This window comes from Atractosteus spatula, chromosome 15 (assembly GCF_055471065.1).
Source record: "Atractosteus spatula isolate fAtrSpa1 chromosome 15, fAtrSpa1.hap1, whole genome shotgun sequence".
NCBI classification, from domain to species: domain Eukaryota; kingdom Metazoa; phylum Chordata; class Actinopteri; order Semionotiformes; family Lepisosteidae; genus Atractosteus; species Atractosteus spatula.
In genome coordinates this window covers 16,259,165-16,286,859 of record NC_142720.1, presented here as the reverse complement: position 1 = coordinate 16,286,859, position 27,695 = coordinate 16,259,165, and the positions used below count along the sequence as shown (strand labels likewise).

Genomic DNA, 27,695 nt, shown 5'->3' with positions numbered 1-27,695 from the left:
CGTTTTGCATGCCGGTCTTGTGTTTCAGTGTGGTTCGGCGCAGGCAGGTGTGACGTCCGGTCAGGCTGCGTTATGTGCATGTGGCTGCGTGGCTGTTTTGCATGTGGGTGTGTTTGAGCGTGGCAGAGGTTTCATTGGCTGTGTGTTTCAGGTGGTGCAGCAAGGGGGGATGCTGGTGTCGGACAGGAAGAGAGCTGAGTTCAGCACCAAGGACATTGTCCAGGATCTGAACCGCCTCCTCCGGACCAAGAAGGGCGAGCAGGCGTCCAGCGCCGCGCTGCCTGAGATGGAGAAGCAGGTAAGGGAGTCGCAAATAAGAGGCTCCCAGCAGCTTGCAAACTCTGTGCTCCCCATCCCCACTGCAAGCAAATCAGCACAGGACACTGCACCCATTTTAAAAACTCTGTGCTCCCCATCCCCACTGCAAGCAAATCAACACAGGACACTGCACCCATTTTAAACACTGTAACTTATTTCTCTTCTAGCCCCTTAAGAAATTAAGTAGAGTACATTTTAGTGTATGTTTGCAAGTACCACAATCCTGTTACTGATTTACCATTCAAGGAACTCGTCTTGTATAGTGTTTGAATAAGAAGAGGGTGGAATATGTTAACACAAGTTAACATATAGAGGGTAACAGTTCACAAATCATGTAAATTATCCTAAAAAATCCTAGGTGCCTACAGTATTAAAAAAAGATACTTCGTCCTGCGTAGGATAACATGACTTGCATGTTATGCTTGAAATGTTTTCTTTACTTCTGTTCTGTTATGTTCTGCACTAAAGTGCTTTGTTTGAGTTGTCTTCCTATAGACCTATGTTGGTGTTGGACTGATGATGTTCCTTCACTAAGACTGTCATGTGCTGTTGTTCTTCAGATCGCCATGTCATCAGTGGCAGCTGTCATTAAATACCTGGAGCTCCTGTCTGATGAGTCCAACTTCAACTCCTTTGAAATGACAACCTTAGACTTGAGTCAGTATATGAGACTGGACAACGCGGCAGTGCGAGCCCTTAACCTTTTTCAGGTAAGAGTCAAGATGTCACGTACTGCACCCTTTCTTCAGGGTGAGGGGGAACCCCTGTTTCTCTCCTCATTCTACACTTGGCTTAGATCGTGTTTGTAAAGATTTCATTTATCCGGGAACATTAAAAACTTTGAAACTGAAACCAGTGTTGTTCAGACTATAAACTAGGACTTTTCAAGGGCTGTGTCTGAATGTAACCTGAGGGGTTTGACTGAATCAATGTTCATTGTAAGAGAGATGGCAATGGGAGTTTTGTTGTGTATTTGAATATGAAAATATTCTCGTATACCTTATAACAACAACATCACTCTATTTCAGCCAATGAAGCAAACTTCTTGGAAGAGCAGTGCAGAGTGTGTTGTAAGATGGGTTTATACTAATAAATCTGCAATAATGACTGGAAAGGTTTAAAAAAGAGAGGGTCTTTTCTGCCTTAGCGAGGTAGACAATTTCAGTCTGACACGTTGTAGAAATACCTTTTTCTCGCGGGAATTTTAAGTCTGGAGGCTCTCTTTGATTCTTTCTATTGAGGAACATAACTTTATTTTGCCCCTGTACTTAATTAACGGGTATTAGTCCATAACGGAACTTGTGTTTTGAGGTTGGACAGAATAGGAAATGTTCTTTAGGTTCTACCTTTTCAAAAAGCATCACCCTGCTGCTCTTAGAAATCAAGTTGCAGAGCAGCAGACAGTGACAAGACTGCGAAGGTTGAAAATGTGATTTGAGAGCACATGGGGGTCTGAAGTCCTGTCCACTTCTGCTGTGCTGGTTCCTGACACCTCCCGCTCCTCAGCACTGAGCTGCCCCAGCTCCTCTGTTTCTCTGCGACTGCATCCAGACAGCCATTTAATAAAGCAGTGTGACTGCAGGCCTCTCCAGATGACACCAGCGGGTCCCACTCCCTTGCTGGCTTGCTGAACAAGTGCAAGACTCCCCAGGGGCAGAGGCTTGTCAACCAGTGGATCAAACAGCCCCTCATGGACAAGAACAAGATAGAGGAGAGGTGAGTGTATCGCCTGCACAATAATGCTTTTGTTCACAAAGACCACATTAACTGCCACTTCATCTTCAGTACAGCTGCCTGACTCCCCAGTTTGTAAATAAAACAAGCCTAAAGCCTAAATAAAAGGCCGATGTTTGTAGACCAAAAGTAACAAACGCAAGAAAAGACATAAAAGGCAATGAGTATAAGGCAAACAGTTCCTTTGTATGTGCAAGTGTATATTTTCCTATCAGTCCAAAGTTTCGAAAGCACCACATAATATAAATCATTCAAGTTGGAAGAGGTCTTTATTTGTTCTACATAAAATAGAATGCATGGAATTTTTTACAGTACTGTTGCAAACACACTGTTGGCTTCCCCAGGCGTCTAGCTCTGATAAGTGGGTATTTGTTAATCGGGTTTAGTTCTGCCTTTTGTGATGGTTCTCAGGCCCCCAGGGCACTGGGAAGAACGCCCACTCAGCAGGCCTGCGCTGAGCCATTGCACTGCCAGCTTCTCCCTCACGCTGGCTCAGTGCACTGTTATTGAGTAACGGCAAGAGGAAATGGCTTCCCTGGTCAGAACAGGGCGCTGAGAGACCTTCCCAGCTGCCAGTCTCCGATCTGGAGCAGCCTCCATGAGGGCTTGTAAGCAATTTGTTGCTCTTACAAACCAATTTATTTTTTCTTGTTTTTTGTGTTGTTTCTGTGAAATACAAAAAAGGCTTTCAGTTAAATCCTGTTTTCTGGGGTGAGAAATTTTACCTCATTTCCATGAGCTGAAAGTTGATGAAGGGATACGCTTAATGGAATGTGAATGAAAACTGTTGGTAGTGTTGGCTCATTTTTGTGCCATTAATAAGGAGTTTAGAATACAACTGAGGAAGGTGTTGCAGATCTGTGCCCTGTACAGTGACATGCTTGTCTGTTCCCAAAGGGAGTTGATTTCGATTTTAACACAGGCTGCTGATTAGTGAAAGTCATTCCAACCATCTTGCTCATTAAAACATTTTGATCAAGAATTTTTCAAAGAATCCCAGTAAATCCACTTCAGCAGTGTGATTTGTATTTTTTTTATCATATTCATGTTTTTTTGTTTCCTGTTCTCAGCCCATAGTGCACTTCCTTGAAATGTCCACTTGTGTCCTTTTGTAATTACAGTAATGCTGTGTGTCATGCAGTCCCTTGCATTCATTCTGCCACTATCTTGTAGAATGTTTCATGGGTAGCCATCTCCCTGAGAAGAGACAAAGCTGTAAGGCTGATTTAAAGGAATCCCTTTGCACAGTGTTGAATTGACTTGTCTGAATATTAAGTCAGAACTGACTTAGGTGAAAATGCAACTGGATTGGACTGCCCAATTATTTGCTGCACTGCAGTGCAATTTCCATAAGCACAACTGCCAGTTTAATCCTGGATTACATGCCCAGTGCATCTTCCAACTGTCCCCAATGTAGTTACAACAGAGGTTATCACTAAAGTGGTATTATTGTTTCAAGACCTCACCTAATGCATCTATACACAAAGTGCCATAAAGTATCGTTCAGGAGGCTGTACTTTTTGGAGGTTATTACTGGAAAATAATATACTGTAGCTCGTAAATCTGCTTCTTCCAAGAGGCATAATTCCGTCTGTAAATGATTTTTTTTGTGCTAGAGCTGTGTTGATCAAGATTTCCATTCTGGGCCCACTGGATGTAGTGTTACTGCTGTGTGGAGATCTGAAAGGTTTGGAGGTGCAGAGCAGAATTTTCTAGACCATTTACCCAATTTCACAACCTGAAACTTTGTTTTAAATGCCTTAAAGATCTAGACATGCAGCATGAGTCTTGAGTTTTGGCAAGAAAGCAGATGGTGGTGAGTGTCGTATTTTATGCCATGCTGTGATCTCTACACATAGCTACTCTTATCTATAAAGAATGTGGCTGTTTCAAATTACTTGAAAAGAATCCACAAATCCTCTTCCTTTCCACACTTTTGTGTTCTGCTCTATCTTTAAATTAGTTATGCTAGCAATGATTTGTTTTGCTGCTGTAAAGTTGTAAGGTGTTTTTCTAGTGGAGAAACACCTTATAATTTTGTGTTTTTGTGGCATTTCTCATTATGAACGGTAGAGAGAGTTTCAGGCTCTGGAAAACTACAAAGTACCTGTAATCTCTGAAGCTCTACAATAATGAACATGTTAGTGCTTGTGTATGTTTCAGCTTTGTAGAGTTGGTATGCTCCCAGGATTGAACATGCTGGAGCTTCCTCCTCTGGCTTGGGAAAGTACTCCTATAGAGCTATCGTATTTCATAGCAGCTTGGAATAACAGGGGTGTATAGGGGGTGGAGGAATGGGGGGAATTTGGGGGAAGTTGTGGTAATGTTGTTTTATTAATGTTTATTAATTGGCTCATAAAGAAAATTGTCCGAGGAACTAAGTTTCCAGGTGTTTATGAAAATGCAAGAAACAGCTGGTTTAAATGTGACACTTTCATTTTTCAAGAAAAGAACATGAACAATCCAGAATTGATTTACTGTCATAGGACAAATACTTTAAAGCTGTTTGAAGAAAACAAGAAAAATACCAAATACCTTTGGCAAAGCCAAAGTAAATTTTAGACTCGAAAGAAAAGTTTTTCTATTTTCTGCTCTAATCTGCAGAGCCAATGCATGGTAAAAAAAACTATTTTTTTTACTATGAAGTAGAATCATGTTTGAGTAGGAAGCCGTGTCAGACTGTGTTGCCTACAAAGAAACAAGAAAAGGTTAACTGCAAACTGAAGCATAGAAAGAAAATACACAGCTTTTTGGCTGGTGAGCTTCCTCCTGGTATGTTGAGAGAGTTCAACAGACAAAACTGGCTTCTCAGACTGGAATTAAACCTTTACTTATTATTTATTTTTCTGTGAGATTTCACAATTTGGACATAAAGAGATGCTGATATTTAAGACAGCCACAAAATATTTAGTATTGTTTTCTACGGGTCTTGGAATTGTTAGTCTGAGATCTGCATGTCCTCTAAAGTGCCTTCGAAACCTTTTCACCCAGTGTGTTTGATTATTTACTGGTAAAGTGCTGGTTCTCACTCCCAGGGGAGAATCCCGACACAGGGAGAGAAGATTGAGAGATGGGGGAGGGGTGAGTAGAAAAATGTTGAATGTTGGTGATCCAGTGGCCGGTGTCTTCGTCTGTGCAGGGGCAGACTGGGGATCCTGAGTTCTCGTAAGCGAAGAGAAAGGAAGTTCCCTGTGGGCTGTGATGGTTTTCTCTCAAAGAAGAGATGAACCCTGGGGTTTTAAAGTGCTCCATGACAACAGTTCCTGCTGTAACCAGTCATGACAAGTTGTTGATACCTCCCGAGACTCCCCGCGGAATGAGGGTGTGTCAGTTTCTGTTCCACTAGCGACTAGTTTTTTTGAATAGAGATGAAACCTGAGCTGGCAGTATCTGTGAGGGAGAGAGTATGCACTAAAAAACTTGTTTTGTTTTTGTTCTGTTTGGGTGCCTGTAGCAGTGAACATTAGGGAAATAAGATGGCAGTATCAAAATATTTCTGCTTCGTGTGTTTGGTTTTTATTCACATTGTTCCCTTCCAGTGATTGATTTTTTGGGGTGTGGATAAACTTGTTTTTAAAGCACTTGGAAATTTCTTTATATGACGTAATAATCCAAAACGTGTGGTGGCTTTGTCTGTATTTTTCTTCAAAATATACAAGCCATTGGAATGAGGATTTCAGAGTCTTAGTGGAGTACCTTCTCTGTATGAATAGATAAAAGCAAGGGAAAAATGTCATTATCCAGTAAATACACCTCCACTTGCTTTCTTTTCTTTCTTTATACCTCTACAAGTAATAGAATAAAAGTTTAAATTATCCTTGTTTACACAACTAAGAAAACTACAGTTTTTTGTGGTACTTCCTAATTTTAGTGCCGTTTCACCATTGTCACATTTCAATGAAAGTGAGGTCATTTGTACTCTCATTTGTCAGTTGATGCTGGCAAGAGAAAGGCTGCAGCTATTCAAACACAGAAAATTCTGTTAAGGGAATGTAATTTAGTTTACATTTCCTGCCTTTTGCTTTATTTTGAGTCACTGTTTAAGTGCCACTCAGGTCAAAATAACTGAACTGGATAGCCGGATTGTGTCTTCAGACAGACAGCTTCACAGTCCATTTTTGCAGGTTCATGTCTATCCCCTGTGTCTGTGTGGTATTTCATTCAATGTGTTGCACAGAAAAGTAAAAGCAAAGCGTCTATTTATATGAAAATTCTGCTGCAGTAGCTACAGCACCAAAGGGCACAGCTATCTGGCACGTTTCGTGAAAATGTTGGTCTTCCTTGTGATTGAATAAGTTTCAGATTGTCGGAAGATGCTTTTCTTCTCACTCAACGTTTGCAATGAAAGAACGAAAACAATTTCAAATCGGCAAAAAATGGAGGGGAATGTAACCTTGCAGTTGAGATGACTTGGCAGTGTTGAATGACTGTTCATTGTCTTCCATGTTCCATGTTAGCTCAGGTGAGAAGGATCAGAAGTCGCTGTGAGTCAGCTTTCCCTCCCCTCAGGAGCAGCCATTTTAACAGTGCAGTGACTGGGCTTGTATGAGAGGCCTTTTCCACTGTGAGGTCATCTGTATGGCACATTGCAGGGCTAGCCAGGCCTGTAGCTCTAGTTGAATTTCTACAGGCCTCTGGTAAGCAGCATTTTGTCTCAGCTATGAGTTTGCATTCCTGTGTATGAATTTCATTGATGATTAATGTCCTTTCCAGAAGACCTGCAGTTAGACTTTCAGTCAGCTTTTACGCTCTCTGTTAATTAGGTCATGGCACGTGTGTGGCGTGGTATATTCTTCTTGCATTTGCAGTTATTTAGAAATTTAGAAACACCAAGGTATAAGAATGTGGTGTCTTCTACCACACCAGAACATCTTCCATTGAGTCAGTGTGATTAAGTGACACACAGGCAGACCTCATGGATTGTTTAGAGAAAATGCCTCATGTGGTCTGGAAAGCAAATGATTCCTATCCTGTTGAAATAAGCCATCTCTGACAGGAATGCAGGGAATGATGTAAATTTGTGGCAGTAGTACATTCAGGTGCGGTTCAGTCTGGTTACCAACTACTCCATTTTTTCCTTTCAGCACAACAGAAGGGTTTTTTTTTCATTTGTCTTAAATTCTTTCAAGAGATAGGTTTCTCATAACTGAATTGGAATTAGAAACATTTTACCGTCATAGGAATAATAGGAACAGGGTTGTGAAAAATACATAGTGAGGCAGTGGATTAAGAGAGGTCTGTAGTCTGAATTAATTGAGGTGTTCTAAAAATAATAATTCCTTGGCATGCTGTTAGACATAATTTTTGGTCAAACCTGTCAGTTTACCTTACACCCACAGACCAAAATTAGTACAAATGTGATGAGCTGTAATGTTTTTCGCTCATAAATTCATGATTAATTAGTCATAAGTCAAACTTGTGAAGATTGAACCAAGAACAAACTTTCTTTAAGAATATTTGCTCATGAAGTAGGTCTTGTAGCAGATGTACTCACAGGATTCATATGATTAGCCAGTTTTTTTAGCAATGTAGCTCGTTTTCATTTCCAAAGATGTTTTTTCTTGCTAAGCCGTCTTACTGCTATTACTCCTGTAGTGCTAATATTTTAAGTGTTTAAGTTGTGAGAAATATAGAGCTAATCCTAGTCTTGTTGTAAAGTGTAAAAAGACCTGGCAGTCATGCTGCAGTGGTGAAAACTGAATTGTGATATAGGTTGTTGCGCTTATGCTTCCAGAATGTAGCTATACGTATAAATCTGTCTTCCTGGGTGGGTGAGCTAGACATTTTTTTATTTTACTATGGCAAATATCCATAACGCCCTGACTCTTGGACTCCAACAATGCTGATTGTGAACGTGGGCCAGGGGTCTGTGTGTGACCTCCCATGAATTTAAAACAAGGGATCTAGTACCCCTGAAACTGAGTTCCACGGTCTCCTGCAGAATGCTAAAATCCAGATTGGCATATGACTACCATTTCAGTGTTTTCTGTTAACACTTTTGGCGCTTATGTTTTCTGCAGTTGTCTGTTGCTTATTCACTCCACTAAAGCGGATGACTGTTATCTTTGGTTCCATGTTGGTTACATCTGCCTTCCTGAAACTCCCCCGGGGTGTGAAATTCTCTTTGTGTGCGTATTAATGAAAACACATTTCCCATCCACAAACATATCCAGGTTCAGAACAGGGATGAGTCAGGTTGCGATGCGGTATCAACCAAAACAGCCAGGATATGAAGAGGTCACCTGCTAAAGATGTGATTCAAAGTAAGACGGATCTTTTGTCATGAATGAGAATTTCAGGTTCTTTAGGTAAATGCCACACGACAGTATAATGCTCTCTTGTTGAGATCTTCTGTTGTCCAGTCAAGGTCAGCAAGCAATGTGGGGTGAGAGGTACAGGTTAGCCAGAATGATTATAAATGTTCACAGGCTCTTATAAATAACTTTAAATGCCACACTTCTGTACTGTCACTATTGGTCTAAAACCAGTCTACAGCACTTTTGTAAAAGAGCTTGGATAATATATCGTGCATGGCCATTCCTTTCTTATGTTTACATGTTGTATAAAGACTCAGTGGTGTTCCAGCTTGATGCAAACTATCAATGTGAAGCCAATGAAAAAAGAAAACGCATATTAGAAATGCAGAATGTCAAGCACAAGTTGACAACCTTGATCCAGTCTGTTCAAAAAATGTTTATCTCTATTTTGTCAGTATGGATCTATGGCAGATTTTAAAAATTTGAAGAGGGAAAAGTTTTTTAAAGAAGAGATAAAAATGAGTTTTATTATTTGTTAATTCCACATAGTTTAGGACTGAAGGTTAGTGTCTTCAGTCCTTCTTTAGGAATTGCATAGCCTTGTGTACATATATATATAGTTATACATTATATTAGTATACATTACGTATACCTTAGTGTACATTATAGTTCTTTCCCTTGGAACAAACTGAAGTTTGGACTGTTTTAGGTCAAACCAACATTTTCTGTTCATCTACAGTTTTCACATTTTTTAAATAAGAGTGGAAGGGAGGGGAAGTTGAAAAATACACACCTAGAATAGCACTCTAAAATGTGTCTAAAAACGCCACCTAGTGGTGTGACATACAGAGTACTTGTATTTTTCTTGCACAATATATAGTACCTCTCTTAGCAAGAAGCCAAAAAAAAAATTATCTTCAAATTTTAGTTCCTAGTGTTTCCTTGGAAGTATGTGGATCGTGTGAAGTGACATACTTTGCAAGCCTGATATTTTCTAGTAGATGTGTGTGTTGTAACATGTTAAACAGTAACACCCCCATGGCAACAGGTGCCAAGGAAGTGGTATAACCAGTTTGTTATTCACTAATTTGTCATGTGACTTGGTTAATAAATGCAGCCCTGGTTTTGAAAACTGAGTTGTTTTTATTGGGTTAGGTGTTAGCAGATTTGTGGGTTAGCTGGTTGAGTACTGAAGGGATGACAGTAGTTTATGCAATGACAGCAATGTGCTCATCCTGTCTGTTGTCTGTGCCATTGTCTAAAGAAGTGGAATACCCCAGCACCTGTCTGGTCAGCACCCTGAATTGCCATTTTGGTGTGGTAAAAAGAAACCTACCTTGTGTGTTGTGTTGTTGCAATGAGAGGTTAATTGAATAAAAAAAAATGTTAAAAGAAACCAAGAAAAAAAAAAGAATGCTTATCCTTCTAAGTGGGGAAAAGTAACTTTATACAATACATCCCAATGCTGCAACCTAGCATTTTCAAGCAGAAATTAATATCACTGAATACAACCGGTTTGGTTCCAGTTATTTCTCTTTGGACTTAAGGCTTGTGTGAAATTAGACACAATCTAAGTATACTAAGTATACAGTAACATACAGTATTTCAGGGGTTATGGACTGATGCACGAGTGTAGGAATGAGTGGGGTGAATGTTGTCCAGCTTCCTTCTTAAGTGCTATGCAGAATCACCGTCTTTAAATGTATCGCTGTCTCAGTCACCTGTGCTTTCTCCTCCCACTGGAATCTGAGACAGTTAAACTTCATTGTGTCTGAGTGAACAATGGCTGCATTAAGGATCTTATTCCTCAAAGCAGTGTTTTCAAGACACAGTACAGTGAGGGAGAATGCCCTGTTATCCCACGATGGCCTGGGTTTACAGAGAGGTACTGTACCTGACATGGGTGGTTCTAGACTGGGAACCACAATCCGATGTGCACCTCATTCCCTGGCACTCTCCTGCTTCACACTAGCTACACAGCATGGGTGTTGACCAAGGTCACTAGTTGGTTAGCAGGCCACCTTGTGGCTGTTCTATACATTACAACCTTGCAAACGTGGAACACTGGAACTGTCAGGTATTTAAGGAGTGTTATTATTAACAGGGTGCTCTGCCCCCTGTAGTCCTGCGATGTGGATAAGTCACACATTCAAAAACCACCCACTAACTCTGATTGCTGGCCCCAGAGGCCCTATCTCCCCATTACAATGCACTGATTTCCACATCCGGCCTCTGATTGCCAGTATTGGGAACAGCTCACATCCCCAGAGAATGACAAAGCTATGTTCTTTCCTTGTTAACAGACCCTGATTTAGACAGATAACCTCAATATAGGAGTCAGAGGAGGAAATGAGTAACATAACCTGTGTGCAATGTCACCCTGCTATTTGAACCATTCAATTTTCTATAAAGTGAAGTAAATCAGGGTGAATTTATACTGAATGAGTGTGGATGTCTACCTGGTTAATGGCGGTATCCTTAATCCTGGGTTCGGGTGTACCTCAGAGAATTGTTTCTGGGAGGTGCCTAAAACAATGAAATATCTCCTTGAAAATGGCATTTTTGGATCAACCAAACCATGCGGGATCTTTCATTTGTAACCCTTCTTCAGTGACACTTTCCAGTATTTGTATTTTTAATGTTATTACATATGATGATAATTTCAAATGGCTTTAGTGTACACTTTAAGTCACAGTGATCTCATGGTCTATTCATATGACTCCTCCCATTCTGATGAATTAATCATGAACAATTGCTTATTGGTAAACTGTTACCAGATCTGTTTTGTGTTCTTATGTGTGGATTTACATGTATCCACACTGCAGTATGGCTGCATAATTGTTCTGGATTTTTCCAGAATCGCTCGAGTGATACATGTCTGTCAGCCGTGGCTGCAACAGAGCTTTCAGTTTCCTGCTCTCTCGCTGCTCTTTACCGCTCTCCACTCTGTGGAGCAGCGTCCTAGCAGATTGCCCCTAAGGCCAGCACTCGGGGAATCAGTCTCAGTGGACTCTTCGAAACAGGGACTTGAAGATGATCCATTCCAGAAAGGTTGATGAGCTCATCTTTGTGAGCACAGAGCAGTAAGCATGTTCCTCCTTCCTCTGCTCTCCATGTGAATAAAGTATTTTCAGGTCAGGTTTTCTGTCATAGTAAATTCTTTGTCCAGCCTCTCTATGGCTCTCATTTCATTCCCTAGGAAGACAGCCCGTGCTTTAAAAACTGGAATACGAGCAGGTCGCTTTTATGTTAAAATCAAGTCCAAAAGTTTTTTTTTCTTGCAGAGCAATGAAGTTCATGGGTTTAGGTAAGTTTATAGGCAGTTGTACACAATTTTAGAAATAGGATTTAAAATCCTGTTTAACAGCGTTTCGTATATTTACTTTTCCCTCTTACTAGTGGATGCTTCTGCAGTGGCTGTCTAAAAGGCTGGGAGCAAGTGGGCCCTCTGGTGGATTGCCATGGTGAAACCATCCTTCTGTTACTATTGCCAGCTGCAGGAATTGTTGATTTTTTTTTTTAGTCCTCACACTTCTGTGAAACTTTGAATATTTGAATTTTCAGTTGAATTTTGCATGGTGTGAAAAATCTAGATTTTTTTTTCCCCTTCCAAATCAAAGTGGTTTAGTATAGCTTCTCAGTTGGAATATTCCAGTTTCTTTTCAAACAGCACAGGTCTGATAAATATTTCCAAGCTAAAAGATGATAATTTAAAAGTATATTTTATAACGTCATGGATAGTTATAATATTATAGAATAGTAGCTCTTGTCCTTACAAATTTGTGATAGGGGTAATGTGTACAACCAAATGCCTGAAGTCTGTTGTGCTCCAGACCTGAACAGGAAGTAACTTTTGCAGTGTACCGCGGGATGTCAGCAGGAGAAGCAGATATCTACCTGAGTCTCTGCTTATCCTCACTCAGAAACATGGTTAGGTTCATCATCTTCACAGTTGTTTGTCTGCATTTATCTCTAATAGTGATCTCAGCCACAGAGTTAGCTGCCTTATCTTGTTTGTCACTTTATTTTTGTCATATCTATTGCCTGTTTGGTGGACATGACAGGAATAACAGTCTGGTTTCAAAGATGGATCTTTTGAGTTTTTAACCCTGTTGGTGTGAGATGCGCTCACTTCACTGACACTTGAGTATTCTTACTGCCCTTCCCTGTAGTCTTGGATAAAGACGTCAAATTATTGTGTCATTAATTATATTGGTATTAAATCTAGCTTATTAATGTAAATTATACATATCCCTGGCACATAAAAATATGAAACCTTCATGAAGAGATAATATATTAAAGAAGCAATCATGAAGTGCAAAGTAGAACAGAACCAATCACAGCAGCACCTGTCAGCTTGGCCTTGTGCAGTCCTGCTGTTGGAGCCTAATATTTCCATTAGTAAATGTGGGTGATGTAGACGGTTGCACTGTGCTTTGGGGTGGAGGGGAGTGCTCACTCCTGTACGGTCAGGGTCTGAAATGATGGTGCCCTCATTGTGTGTGTGTGTGTGCTCTCTACCCTGCAGGCTGGACCTGGTGGAGTCTTTCTTTCAGGATGTGGAGCTGCGACAGAGCTGTCAGGAGGACCTGCTCCGCCGCTTCCCAGACCTCAACCGCCTGGCCAAGAAATTCCAGCGCCAGACCGCCACCCTGCAGGACTGCTACCGTGTGTACCAGGCTGTGAGCCAGCTGCCCAACCTGGTGCTCGCACTGCAGAGATACAGCGGTAAGGCCTGGAGCACCTGGGGTCAGCCATCTTCTGTTTTCCCTTCAAAACCATGAGTGGGTTTGTGACATTTAGCCTCTTTGTTAGCTGTGCAGGAAGCTGGCTTTGGTGGATATTTGTTGAGCTGCACAGTGATCTGCACTAAGTGTCCCCTTTAGCTTTCTCCACAATATCAGATATGGCCAAGGGAGCCCTGGTTCCAACATGTTGCACGAGCCTTTTCATCAGTGCTCTTCTCTGGCCTTTCACATCTGGAGCAGAGGAGGTCAAAGTGCACGTTACCCACTCTTTAGCCAGTTTCATGCCTGACGTTTTCTCTTGACGCAGGCAGCATACCATTCTACGTGTCGTGCAGCCGAGAATAGTTTTGTCCGTTATTAGCCATAGGGCGTTGGCTTGATTAAATTCAAATTGTTCAGTGCGTTTGTTTTGTTCCTCACATTCATGACCTATTTACTTCACTGAATCATCTGGCATACCCCTCTCCTAATCTTTATTCGTTACCACTTCAGGAGCACGACTCACAGGTGCTTGCAGCTTGGGGCTGTCTGTGTTTCTAATTAGTTTCAACATGGGTTCAGATTCATCAAAAATTGTTCTGGTGCTTTTACTAAACAAAGACAACTTCGTAAGGCTTCTTTTTAAAAAAGTTAAATGCATTTAAAAGTTTTTTATGCACATGACTGCTTCTACTCTTACAGAGCCATTGTAGGAGTGCTGTAGTCTACAGTGGCAATGTGCACAGAGCATCATAGCAGCAAACCAGAAGGCTTCGTATCCTGTTAAGTTTTCTTTACGCTTTAAATCATTTTTTAAATTTGGAAACGCACAAGTACATTTTTTCATGTCACAACAAAGTGCCGATGCTTTGCTTCAAAGAGCACGGTTAGTCTAAAACTGAGAGGAGCTGAGCTTGCAAGATGATATTCCTATTCATGAGAGAGTGTTGTTATCTAGAGGGGTAATATGCTTAAGACTCCCTGCAGCTCCTTGCACTGTTGTTCAGTATGTCCGGTCATCTGCTTCATATTATGTCCTGTAGCTATCATGAAAGAAGAGCAAGAAGGATTACAGGGTGTCATCTCTTCATTCTCCTCCTCAAAGCCCAGAAACAAGCAATAAATTCTGTAGGAGTTAGTCTGCCGGATAGCTAGGGAATGTGAGGATACATTAGTCAATGGGAAGGGTATGCAACATGCACTGGTGATGTTGGATGTGGTATTTGATTCAATCTCTGTAGTGACTTCTTTTATAGAATTAAAAACAACTCATAGTTGTCGGTGAGTGTAGGTTTCCTTTTCATTTTTGTTGTCTGTTTTCCTGTGCTAAACCTTAGCCAGATTCCTTTTTGGTGAACTCGCGGGTATTGTGGTCGAGAGTCACGGGGCTGCTGCAGTGTCTGAAATGGCAAATGACATCAGATGAAAGTGCGTGTTGCTGCAGAGGGTTCAGTGATGTCAGTGATGTCAGTGCAGGGGTGCGGAGCCAGGCTGCAAATAGGATTGCAAGCTCTGGGCTGCGGGAGAGTCTTATGGAATTCATTATTTAAGTGTCACATAGAGTTATGATGAGAATGCACATGTAGCACTTCTTATTGGATTTTCCAGTGATTTAAAAGTCAAAAAGCCAATATCCTTTGACATTTACACATTCTGAACCAATAAATACTGATGAGCTTTGGGACTGCCTCCCCTCAAAAGGTACCATGAAAATGAGACTGAGAGAGGAATGCAGACAGGGTGCGAATAGCTCTAGGACCTGTTTTGTCTCTTTGGAACATGCTGTTCCTCCACACAGAAAGCAAAAATAAGCAATGAGCGGACTGACAATCCTACTGTTCATTGTGGAAATAATGCATCATGATAAAAACTGTCCATTTGCTGCCTCTTGCTCATCCAGACGTGTTGTTTCAGTTTCTGTGCAGGATAATGAAAGTCTGTCCAGTCCTGCAGGTCCGGAAAGACTGTTGCATGAAATGACAGGAAGGCTGTCAAAAAACCTTTTCTGCGAAGAAGACTCTTAATTCAGGCCATAGAAAGTTCTCATTTTTTTATTTCAAGTTATTGTTGTTTGGTTTGGAGTGGGAAATCTTGTGATATAAAGATATATGCAATGGTAGGTTTTCTTTGGATTACAATATTGTAGTAAACTTCCTGTCTAAAATTAGAAGTAATGCATCTACATTAAAGCATTTTTCAGGAGTGTTAATGCTATGCATGTTCAGGGTTAAATGTAGAGCTTTGCATTAGTGTTAATATTGTGGAATGTTACTCAGAGAGTCTACGTGTTTATAAGGGATCAGTTACTTTTCCTTATTGGCTATGCAACCTAGCTTATATAAGTACAATATAGCATAATATAATCTTATAGATGTAGGGCAGCCCTTTTTTCAGTCACACCCTGTGGGAAATAAAACGTAATTACTCTACAGCAATTCCTTAGGAATGAAGATGATAATTCACTGGAAGTGAAGGTATTTAATCCATTCATCACTTTTCTAACTGCGTTTCCAGTGCAGGGTCATGGGGAAGCCGGAGCCCATCTCAACAAGCAGTGGGCGCAAGGCAGTATGCACCCACATTGCAGGGCACACACTCGCACCAGGGTTTTTCCACTACCCAATTGACCTACCCAGTGTGACTGTGGGAGGAAACTGGAGCACCTGGAGGAAGCTCATGCAAATGCAGAGAGAACATACAAACACCCCACAGATAGCACCCCCAAATCTGGAATTGAACCCAGGACCCCAGTGCTGAAAGGTAGCAATGCTAACCACTGTACAACTGTGCCACCCTGAGTGCTTTTCACGTCAGTTGATAAATCACTGTGACCTCAAGCTTATTTGGAATAGTTCTTTAATATGATTGCTCAGCTTTAGCAATATGAATGTTCTAGGTTCCTATTACCAATTCCTTTGGAAAAATTCTGTCAGGTGTACTGTGTGGAAGTCAGTTTATCATTAGTTGGTTTAAGCTCAGCACAGAATGCAGCAGGTGGTTTAATTAAGAAGTTTAGCAGATTGTGTTGCCTTGTGGTTTTTATGATGTGCCGCATAATGTGTGAATAGCATAAAGTGTGACAGCAGTGTCCAAGCAGGAACCCAGATGTAGCTGTAGATCTAAACTTGTGAGATAACTCTTGAATCGATTTGACTCTGAGAATGTGTCTCATTAATCAAGCTCCCTCTGACAATGTTCTGAACTTATTCATCATTGTTTTTCCTCCTTTCTGTCAGCATAGGTCTCTCTCCTTACTGGTAACCAATTAACAACCTAAATGCTGAGCTCAGCAAGTGAATGGCAAGTGAATGAAGTTGTTAGTTAAGGGTTTGCCGTGCATGTATAGGTTCAAATAAGCATCGTCACAAGTGTAGCTGCTGCAGGCAACCTGATCTTTCCTGATATTGTATTTTACTGAAATCATTAAAGTGATCGACATTTATTTTACACCAGCATGCCGCCCTTGTGAATTTTAATATTCATATTATGTGCGTTTGTGCACTGCATATAAATATGATGTCAATCCCTATATGATATGATCCGCTATGTATAGCTGTCAAGAGTACTTACAAATTCCATAAATCATTACACAGGGACTTCTTTGTAATCCCAGACAGCAAGAAAGAGCAAAGCTTCAACCAAAGCAGTTATACACCCAGGAAACCCAAAACAGCATTTCCTATTCTCATTGTGTACTGCATGAACCAGCCTTCGTTAGTGTTTATTTCTGCAAAGAAGAGCGTATTTGATTATTGCCCTCTTTGCTTTCGATTTTGCTGCATCCCTTAAATACAAATGCTTTTGAATGTTTTATATAAAAATGCAGATTTATTCTAACAAGCATTTGTCTAGCTGAAGGCTGGTGCAGTGCACAGCTTTGAGTTTCTGCAAGATCTTTTTATAAGAAACCCTGTGCATTTTGTTTGCAGACAGGGCTATGTATGTGCAAAGAATCTTTTGGTGTTATCTGTGAGCTTAAGGTATCTCCACCTAAGTTCTGGTCCATCAACATGCAATGCATAGACGAATGAGCCACATTCCATTAAGGTATGCAGGTCTGTTAAAATCATTTCAAACTGTAGACCAGAGAGGTGAATAGTTTACTCAAGTAAATAATTAGATCAACTAACCAAATGAAATCTCATAAATTTGTGGACTGAATTTGAGGAATTCTGGCAGTAGACAGCAGCCAACATCCTTGAGATCTTTTTTCTGTGATGGTTAGAGTATCTATCAGGATCTTGTGCATAGTCTCTTACTCAGGTATATTGGTATTTCCAAAAGTGATAGCTGATGACTGAAGGAGAGAGATAAGTTTTGACGTTTGGAGTGTACCTTCCTCATTTGTGTCATTTTACACCAGATTCTGGGTGATCTTGGGCTAGAGTTCAGAAACATTCTTGATCAAAGTATTTGGAAAACACTCGCAACTTTATCTAAATTATAAAGAAACATGTTCACTTCTTGTGGAGTACACTGCAGTGCTGAAAAATTGTTAGGTGAACCAAGATTGATGAGGTCATTGTTTCCCTGTCAGTCATTTCTAAGGTACAGGCCTTACTGATTTCAAGGCTTGCCTCAGATTCAGTTAAAGACAAAATATCAAAGAATGCCCCTGAGACTTCAACATCACAACTCAAAGGACACGTTTATGTTAATGTTGCCTTTCTTTTACATACATATTTAAAAAGTGATTTGTTCGGCTTCAAGGAGAGCCCTCATGTTACTTTAATGCTATTCATTGCTTTTGTGCACTTAAAAGGCATTAAACAGCAATAAAATAAATAAAAGATAAAAGCTGATTTATATTTTTAAAACATTATGTTCAGATCAGTTAATCTTGTTTCCTTATTCAGTATCTGTGGATCTGCAGCTGTGAACTGGATTAAGCTCTAGTCATGGACACACAAGAAGTGTGTGTATGTCCAGAGGAAATCACTTCTGTCACAAATCCAGAGCAATAAGTTTGAAATGTTTGAAAATGCTAGCCATCACTGGACAAGGTTATGTGCTTTCCTTCCTTAAGCTCTATTCTAGACCCTGGGTGTAATTCAAGGCTTGAGATTAGGGGTAAAGTTTGCCATTAACACCAGGCTGTCAGCCTCCCATTCCATGTGTTTGAGCAAATTAGTCACCGTGTCAGTCTGGCGTTTGTTAGTCAGTCAGCTTATTGAGTCCCTTGGTCAGGAGTCTTAGCGTAGTTTTAGTGACCTGAATTTTGTTGAGGTTTAGAGTGTACTTAGTCTTTTAGTTTTACCGGCGTATAGCAACAAATGTGCACTTAACAGCTGTCTTAGTTTTTTGTGAGCATTGCTTCCAGTTTTAAAATGTCAGAGAGGAGTTTGAAAAGCAAGGGAATGTAAACAGCCGATGTAACAACCGTCAAAACATATGCACACACAGTTTTTATGCCCACATAAGCCCTAGCCAGATTTAAAGTATCTGGGGTTTGTTTCTTTTCAAGAAGACCACCTAATGGGGATTACAGATAATGAACATATTTCATTCATAAGCTTTTGTATGCATATCTTATTGGCTCCTCTATCTGATCCTGGTAAAATAGTGGTGTGGGAGACGGGTGTAGTTTTTTAGGAATTTTATGTCATTTACTGAATAAAATATGATACGACAAATGGAAATCAAGTTGATTATGAAAAGTGCACACCAAAAAGAGAATGAGTCTCGTTAAGCTTAAAACTTGAACCTGCTTGGTTGTTTTATTAGATTGATATTGTAGAGTAAACCATTATATAGCTATGATTATAGCATATAAAAGATGGCTCATAAAGACACGAGGCATTGCCCATATTAAAGTGCCTCTTGAAAGGCACAGCTTTACAGTCATTACTCCAGCCTGCTGCAAATAATTTCTGTTGTATTACTTTGTGTATTAAAAATGCAGAAGTCAGGATCTCTCAAGGGCAAAGTAAGTGGTCATTGCTGGTTTACAGCCTCTGGAACCTGTCCTCTAACCTCAAATCGATGCCTCTCTTAACCTTTCCTTTAATACTCCAAAAGTATTCTGATGGACTTGAGTTTTTAATCCCATTAAACCAGTATCCTGTAAGTATGGTGATAACTGTGCATTCTGTGGCGCCTTATTACATGTTAGTCATTTGATCAAGTACACCAGGTGATCCTGCTGGTGCAAATTTCTTCGTGTAGGTTAGAGAGTTTTGTCTCAGTTTTTCAGGGTGAGTCATACTGTAAATGTCAGAACATGGAGTTTGAATGAGAAAGAGGCTACAAGCGCAATGGGAGCCTCCTGGAATGTGTTGTGAGCTGAACTGTAGCTCAGTGTGCGTGTGATCATCACACAAAACTACCCTTCAATTTGCCGGTCCTCAGAGGAGCTCAGACTTGTCTTGGGTGACCGAGGAGTACCAGCACTTGTAAAAAAAAAAAAACAAAAAAAGCTGAGAAGGTGACCAGCTGCTTCAAAATAAGGAGAACAGAGAATAATTAAAAACTGCAAAAGTCAGGCAAGACTATTATCAACTCTGATGTAGAGTAGACTTTATAATGTCAGAATCTTACGTAGGAGAACCTGACTTTGAAGAGTATTTGTCTCTGAGGTTCCTTGTGTCCACTTTGATTAGAGAGAGAATGTGGATTAATGGCAAAATGTTTGTTGATTTTCCTGGCTTGTCTCTGATATAATGTGGTGATTTATGTGTGTCGCCAATTTGTTGTTGTTCTCATTTGCAGTGGAACCCTGATGCAGACCTTCTTTGTGTGCTCTTCTGCTCTAGGGAAGGAGCTCATTTAATTTCATTAATACGGGACATTTATCTCAACTAGGGTGCAGGGGTGCCAGATGTGGAGTGGTCAACGTCTAGCCTTCACGTAGTCTCACAGTCTATTTCATGAATGTGAGCAAGCAATGAGCAAAATGTCATAGTAAAATCACCAATTGAAATGGATTTCATACTCAAAAGATATAAATGTGGGGAAATGTGTCATAAACCTATTTAGCAATCTTGATAAGGTGGTTGTGGTGTATGCAGCCTTTTACGTATTTCTTAGTTTATTTTATAGACTTGGGTCTAAAAAAAGTTTAGGTCCAGCAATGTTGAAGTTTTGACAATTTATAGGTAATTTGGGGTTTTATGATTGTGAAGGCCAATCACACAGTTAGCAAGTGCAAGGAGAGTTAACTTTCTTTTTTTGCTCTTGAAGACGATCTTTAAATCCTCTGTGTCACTATGACAAGCTCCATTTTTAAGTTAATTATCTGGGAGACGTGAAGACCATAGCTGGCTTTGTGGGCCTGAATGCCACAGTGAGGAGGGTCATGACCTTTGGAAGGACACCCAAGGTACGTGCTATCATTGCCCTAATCCTGTGCTTTCTGTTCAGCCACACAAGTCATAAATTGTGGCCAGCAGCAAAAGTATTGATTGAGGCAGAAAGAATAAGGATAATAAATCAGATATTTAGTCTTTGGAGCTTGGTGGGGATTGCTTTGTTGTTATAATATCTTTCAGGACTTAACGGTTTCAAATCCTTTTTTCCTACGTGTGATCTGGTCATTAAGCAGCTGAATTCAGGGACTGAGAAAGATTTAAGAGAAAGAATGGGGAAGCAGTGTCCATCTGCTCTTCTGGCTTAGGGAAGAATAGTTCTGGACAAAAAAGCCTGACTTTCTCCTTTGCTTGCGTTTACAACCTAATTGTTACAGATTGCAAATAATTTCTCATTTGGGAAATGAATATCACAGAGTGCGAGGGTTGGTTTTTTCCGGACATTTTGCTGAGCACCACATGTTGCTGTTTTTTCTATACTGCATCATACAAGAAAAACTGATTTAATAAAGAAATAATCTGTAGTAAGTAAACATTTCTAAGGTGCGCATCTTAAATTGTGACATTCTTATTCATTACCTCTACAAATATATAGCAGTGCATGTATGTGTGTATGTGTGCTAAGTGGCTTAATCAAGTGGCTGGTGCTATTTCTTTTGTGGACCCCGTGTATAACATCACAGACCATGAGTTGAGAACCTGAGTGGAACAGGGCCCTGGTACAATGGCCGCCAGACTGAGAAGGTCATTCCTGAGGATGTGCAGTTTAAAACTGAGTGCTTTTTCTACACACTTGCTGTCTGTCTGGTAGTCTCTTTGCCTGCAACCTTGGCTTGTTAATGGTTATTGTCCAGTCCGCTGGTCTCTGTGGAAGTCTAGATGCAGATCTGCTACTGCAAACATCTTTTTCATTACTGTTTGACCTGACATGGACAATATGACACATAGTGCCTTACAGTTTGATCAGGAACCAGAAAGGTTAGAACTGAGAGGAGGCCTTCTGGTTTATCTATCGCCTTGGTTGCTGGTAGTTAAATCTAATAATCTACAATGTATTTTGTTAAAGAAGCAGAAATCGAAACTGTTTTGCTTCACTAAAAAAAGCAATATAGCAAAAAAAGCTTAATTCTACCGCTGCATGTATTTTTCAGCTGTACTGGTTACAAAGTATCAGTGATAGTGTGTATTTAGCCTCCCTGAATGTGGGCCAAGTACAGCAATACATCTTCAGCTCGCATTTGCAATCTAGAGTGAGATTCCTGGGTGATTCAATAGTATTTCATGGCAGTAGCTGAGTATGTATTGATCAGGGCTGTAAAACCTGTTATCACAGCAGCAAATGGTGATGCACTCAACTCCCACACTTCCCATTAAAACATTTTGTCAGTGGATTGCTGTTTTTTTCTGGGGGTCAGGTATTATGGGAGCGTCTGCATTTATATGATGATGATCTTGAAAATGTAAAAAGCTAAATGTTGTTTTTACAAATTGCCCATTGTCTGTGTATGTTCTGTAAACGTTATTTTTAAATAACTATGACTTGGAATAACTGCTGAAGGGCAGAGAAGGGAACAGCTGGCTACAGAGTAAGTGAGCTGCTAATAAGGCTGTCAAGAGGAAAACAAATCCAGGAGTGGCAGGCCAAGAGCAATCAAGATAAAACCAGCTGACAAGAACATCTGACCAGCCCTGATTGGCACATATTGCACATTTTCAGTTTCAGTTTTAGAAGATGAAAACGAAATGCAATTTGATTCTGAAGGAAAAAAATCTTCACATTCTATTGAGCAACCGAAGATGTATAATGTTCAATATGTGTGTACCGTTGTTCTTTTTATTACTTCTGGCACGCCAATGAACTTGCGAACATCACAGCTTAATTTACATTGCAGTTATCTGTGGTCTTTGTTTAAGAGTCAGAGCGTTTTGTATAGTAAGAGTGTTTGTTTCCTTGTATGCTGGGATGTTTATCACCTGGGTTGCGGGTAAAAAGGGAGATGAATTAGAAATATAGAAATCCAAGAAAAGGTCTAAGCTCATATTGGGCCCTTTGACTTCTTATCTGTGGTTTAGGCCTACCTTTAGTGTTTGTTACTGGTCACAATTTCTTTCTCTGTTAAAATACCTTATATTCAATTACATTTTTAATTCACAGCATTCAGTGTTTTTGTTGCTAATTGCTTTTTACTTTTTAACCCTGTTTGTCTTGCAGGAAAGCACCAGATACTTCTAAATGCTGTTTTCATCACTTCTCTCAATGATCTTACCAGTGATTTCTCCAAGTATCAGGAGATGATAGAAACCACATTGGACATGAACCAGGTATACCAGTACTGTAGAAGGAAATCATTCTCCTAGGCGTCAGAATACTTTCTTAGAATGCTTCCTAAAATGTCCTTTTACCTCAAAAGTAATTTACTAATGAACATCGTGTAGCTCCACTGAAACACTGAAACTGACAAATGGAGTTAAAGTCACAAAATGTGTCAGTATTATTATGGAAGTCCATTATGCCTGGTGCTTTAAATTATATCAAATACAGTTGCTTATTTTCAGCTTTCATGCATCTTACATTTGAAACGTGTTATGATGGTTTATGGCATATTACACTTTCTGCACAGGCTTTAAAGTGAATAAGAAGCTCAAAGCTGAGAGCAGCAATGGAGATGTGTCCTCTCAAGCCTGCACAGTGTGTTGTAGCTCATCAATGGGCCGTGTTTTTTCAGCCTGCAGTATACACTGCACTGCAAAACACTGTTTAAAAACTAGACACCTGAAACAGAATAACCTGCAGTGTAAAGGAGTGAAAGAACACATAAAGTAGCCCGATGCACTTACGGAAATCTTTTTTAATAATCTTGACAGAAGAGGGCAGTGTTCCACATACCTGTGGACCTACAAATCATATTGTTGCATAAGAAGTTAATAGATATAAACTGACTTTGTATTGCCTGGTACATAACCTGGCCTTGAATAGGTTCCCAATTACAATGGAATCATGCACATGTTGTTTCCTAATTTTATTTTATTCCAGTTTGAATAAAATTAAATATATCCCACATTATTTAGATTTCTTTACTGAGCCCACTAAAAGGCTCTTTGGGAAAATCTGTTTCAAATTTAGTGATTAGTTTACTTCTTCAATGGTGTCAGGAACAAAGGTTGTATTTCTGTACTACTTATTTTAAGAAAAATGTATCTGAGAAGTCCCACCACTGCTTTTGCTCTTGGCTCTTAAAAGGGGCTGGGATCGTTAAACCACATTTGGGAATAGAACTGTAAAAGGTGATGACAAGGAAGAACTGTCATTAGAGATCACTGCACTGCAGAATCTCAGATGACATTTAAGGGCTGTTAATTCCCTGTAAAATGTGAAAGACATTTTTTACTTGTTAACCATGCTAATCTTCCTTTCTTTTAACCTGCTGCCACATTAGATTAGGAGGAGACAGACTGACATTTTCTGCTTGCTGAGGCACAATCTTTGGCTTCAGAGGAGGGCCTTATCAGCAATAACACCTTATTACTGTTCTGGTTTCTTAATACTATCAGCTGTTAATTACACAGCGGTCCTGCATCTTAGCCCATCAAAGGCTGCATTTTCAAAGCTGTCGCTAGACTGTCCTGTTGCTGCCTTCTGCCCTCTGTGACTCTCACTTCCATATCAGTGAGTGTCTGTATGGGGTTTGGTGGGTTTATTTTTCTGTCTGCACAGGGATAGTTCTATTAATGTGTGCGTGAAGTCTTCAGAAATACCTTTAGAATCTCTTTATTTGTGAGCCTTAACACCCGCTGAAACCAAATCCTGTCCTCAGCCTTCACTTCAGCAGAATTAAGGGTTAATAGCTGGAAGCCCTGAACAGGTAACAGACTTCAGGGCCTCTGTATGGCTAAAACCCCTATAAACCCAAACCCACTATAAATATAACCCCTATAGTGCTGCATTTGAATAAGATATAAGATAAGATCACTTTTATTGGCCATATACAATTTCTTGTATTAGGAATTTGTCTTTTCGCATACCCCAGCTTGCTCTCCATGAGACACACAGACAGGAAGAGAAGCTCGGGGTCAGAGCGCAGGGTCAGCCGTTTATACGGCGCCCCTGGAGCAGTTGGGGTTAAGGGCCTTGTTCAGGGGCCCAACGGAGTAGGATTCCTCTGCCGGGCGTGGGATACGAACCGGCAACCTGCCAGCCACAGGCGCAGACCCTTAGCCACAGAGCCACTGCACAGCCCTGTTATGGAGATGCCTTGTGCTACTAATATAGATTGTGCGCTTGTCTGTGTTTGACTTCGGTCCTTCTCACCAGGTGGAGCACCACGAGTTCCTTGTGAAGCCATCTTTTGACCCCAACCTGAGTGAGCTGAGGGAGAAGATGGACCAGTTGGAGAGCAGCATGCAGTCGGCTCTGAACAGTGCTGCCAGGGAGCTAGGTGAGACCTCTGTTACTGTGCAGTCAGCGACCTGATGTACTGTAACTCTCATTTTAGCCTGCTGCCAAGCTGAATCAGTGCTGATTTTCCCACCTAATTAATTTACTTTGGAGAAAGTACTTTGCCTCAGTGTTAATTAAGGATGTGTACCACTAACCCATCCACCTGCTATTGGCATTATTTACAGGCGATTGTTAAAATGCATATAAAAAAGCTTGTGTATACTGCATTTCTCCAGTGAGGAAATGTTCTCCTCTTGCACTGCAGCTGTTACTCAAGATTGCATGTGAAGCTAAAATACTTTTAAGTTACACAGATCTATGTCAGATATAGATCTTATGCAGTTGCCAGATATCATCATCTCTCACCTGCTGAGCTCCTAATGGACATGCTCTCTGACAGCTGATAGCTCTCCCATTCACTGCTCTAGTGAAAAGGATGTTGCTGCACAGTACAATTGCTTGTGTGAATTTATTTTCTTAAACAGGCAGGTGTTCCACCTAGTTCTGTCCTTTGAGAAGCTCCTGTCTTTGAATCTTGGAGCAAATTCTTCACTAAACAGGGTCAGACCTAGACAGTTAGGAGTAGTTTGGAGTTTTCGGTCCCTGCTTGACTGAATCTGCTAATTTGGCTGAAAGTGTCTTTGTTTCAGGTTTGGATGCGGGCAAGACCGTGAAGCTGGAGTCAAATGCGCAACTGGGTTATTATTTCAGAGTGACCTGCAAGGAGGAGAAAAGCCTACGGAACAACAGGAAGTTCACGACCCTTGACGTGCAGAAGAATGGAGTGCGTTTCACCAACAGGTGGGCAGAGTTGTAGCCTTCTGGTACGGTTTGTGAATATGTTCATTTAACATAATAAAATGTTTATGTATAACTTGAGGTGAAAATAAGTAACATTTTGAAGTATAATTATGTTTAGAGTCAAAAGCTCCTCCGAACAACTATCTCCAGTCACAGAAAAAAAACAAAATGCATTTTGTTTAATTTGGCTTACTGACATGGGAAATAAAGACTGCTGTGTCAGAATCTCAAAAGATTTCATAGAAAGGTTACATTTTTATTCCTCTATTTTATCCATCATAAAAACACCATAGATCGGTCCATATTTTCTCACTGTCTGCCAATGGCCTAGTGAAACAGTGTTGCCTTCCAGGAGATTTTACAGATCTTGTGTGGTTTTGTGGCAGTAGAGTTTGGGGGTCACAGCTCTCTTTCCTCTGAGTCTCCTTGGCTACAGAGGAGAGGTATTTGAAAAAGGCATTGTTATTTCTTCGTTGATCCCTTGCTTGTGTATGTATCCAGCTGAGTTAATATGTTGTTATATCATAAACCATCTCATTAGCATGCCATCAGCCTCCCATACGCAAACCTTTGCATTACGTGTCTTTTTTCCTTTCTGTTTTATGTCTGTCAAGGGATAGATAAAATGTGGGATAAAAACAATTGTGTCATCGTGCCAGGAAGTGTTTTTTTATTGTGCACAGCTTTCAGTATGTGAATGTGAGTGGAGCGAGCGTAAGTACTCTTGGGTTAGCTCAATAAACAGACACACAGTAGAGCCTTGCCAGACATCAATGTAGGTTTAACAGGAACAAAATAGTTATTATTGAAGAAGCCAATCTATTTAAAATTAATTACTCAATTTTAATTTATAGTTTTTTTTGTGGAATTACATTGGATTCAATCTCATTCAAGATCCCGTGGGGTTTCCTGCCCATTAGGTCTCTCACTTAATTGGCCTACTATATCTGTCATTAAAAAGGTATAAATCAGTGCATCCGGAAAGAAAGTAATCACTCAGTGTCTTCAGTACCCAGAAGTTTTAAATCATAGATTTTAACCCGGTGTTGAGCAAGCCATTCTCAAAATGACTGTTACCTCTTTGGTTCGCCTGCTTCATAACACGGGGTCTTCTCTTTTACTAACTCCAAGAGATTTATCATGTTTTATATGGTTTGCTCATCTTTTCTGAACAATTGCTTCCCTTTGAAGTGCATCTCAAAAAGTACAGCAGTGTCACTTTGGCAAAGAGGTGTTCAAAGCAGTGGCACCACTAACGTTCACTTATCAGCAGGCAGCTACCTAGATCTTCTGCACTGCAGTTTGACCCATTTATGATGAGAAATCAGCCAGGGGCCTAGAAATTCTGTGAAATTAACAGGGAGATATAAATAAGCATGACACTGAGGGGAGGAGCTGCCTGGAGGAGCTGAGGGAAGCAGAGAACTACAGCTGACAGAGTTCCCCTCCCCCCGCTGACAGGGCACTGCTGGTCAGTTTATCAAAAGAACCAGTGAAAGCCTCTGTAGTGGTGTGGCTTCGTACCCATTGAGGTAATAAAGCCACCATGCCAGTCTGCCCACTTTACTTCCTGTTGTATTCCCTTTGTGTCTAAAGACAGTTTACAGGCCACGGAAAGCAGCCAGCCGTTCTTCTTGCCACCTAAGTTGTTTGAGGTGTTGGAGGGGGTCTGAGAATATTTTACATAAAAGAATTCCCCATATCATGGATACTAGTTCCTGGTGTATCTCTATGGAAGATGCGTGTCCCCACAGTGTGTGAGGAGCTTTCCTGTGCTTAGAGTAGGAAGCTGGGAAGGGCTGCAGAAATGCTGCACAACACTTTGATCTCCTTTAGGTTTTTACGAGCTGCAGGGATCAGCACGAGTTGTGCTGATGAAGCAGAAAAGCATTTAAAACTTGACACTCCTTTCTCTTGCCGCAGGTTCACTGAAAATATGGTTACAAGCTTGAAAAAGCCATCACCAGGCACTGGCTTCTAGGAGCTCTTGCAGCCCATAAAAGCTGAAATCTGTTGAACAATGAGAGTTTGTTAGTGATTATGATTTAAGAACCATAGCCTGGAGAAGCATTATCATAGTATCTCACATGTATTACAATACACTTGCAGAGCTCCC

General features: G+C 40.5%; 1 protein-coding gene across 1 annotated transcript in view; it reads left to right on the top strand.

Annotated features, from left to right (window-relative positions):
- Positions 1 to 27,695, top strand: part of msh2 (mutS homolog 2 (E. coli)) — a 43,377-nt gene that overhangs the window by 3,086 nt on the left and 12,596 nt on the right. Inside the window, exons 4-10 of the mRNA XM_088933529.1 lie at positions 152 to 298; positions 879 to 1,028; positions 1,901 to 2,034; positions 12,838 to 13,037; positions 22,553 to 22,662; positions 24,653 to 24,776; positions 25,429 to 25,579. Coding sequence (XP_088789655.1) covers positions 152 to 298; positions 879 to 1,028; positions 1,901 to 2,034; positions 12,838 to 13,037; positions 22,553 to 22,662; positions 24,653 to 24,776; positions 25,429 to 25,579 — 1,016 coding nt within the window. The remainder of the gene's footprint in view (positions 1 to 151; positions 299 to 878; positions 1,029 to 1,900; positions 2,035 to 12,837; positions 13,038 to 22,552; positions 22,663 to 24,652; positions 24,777 to 25,428; positions 25,580 to 27,695) is intronic.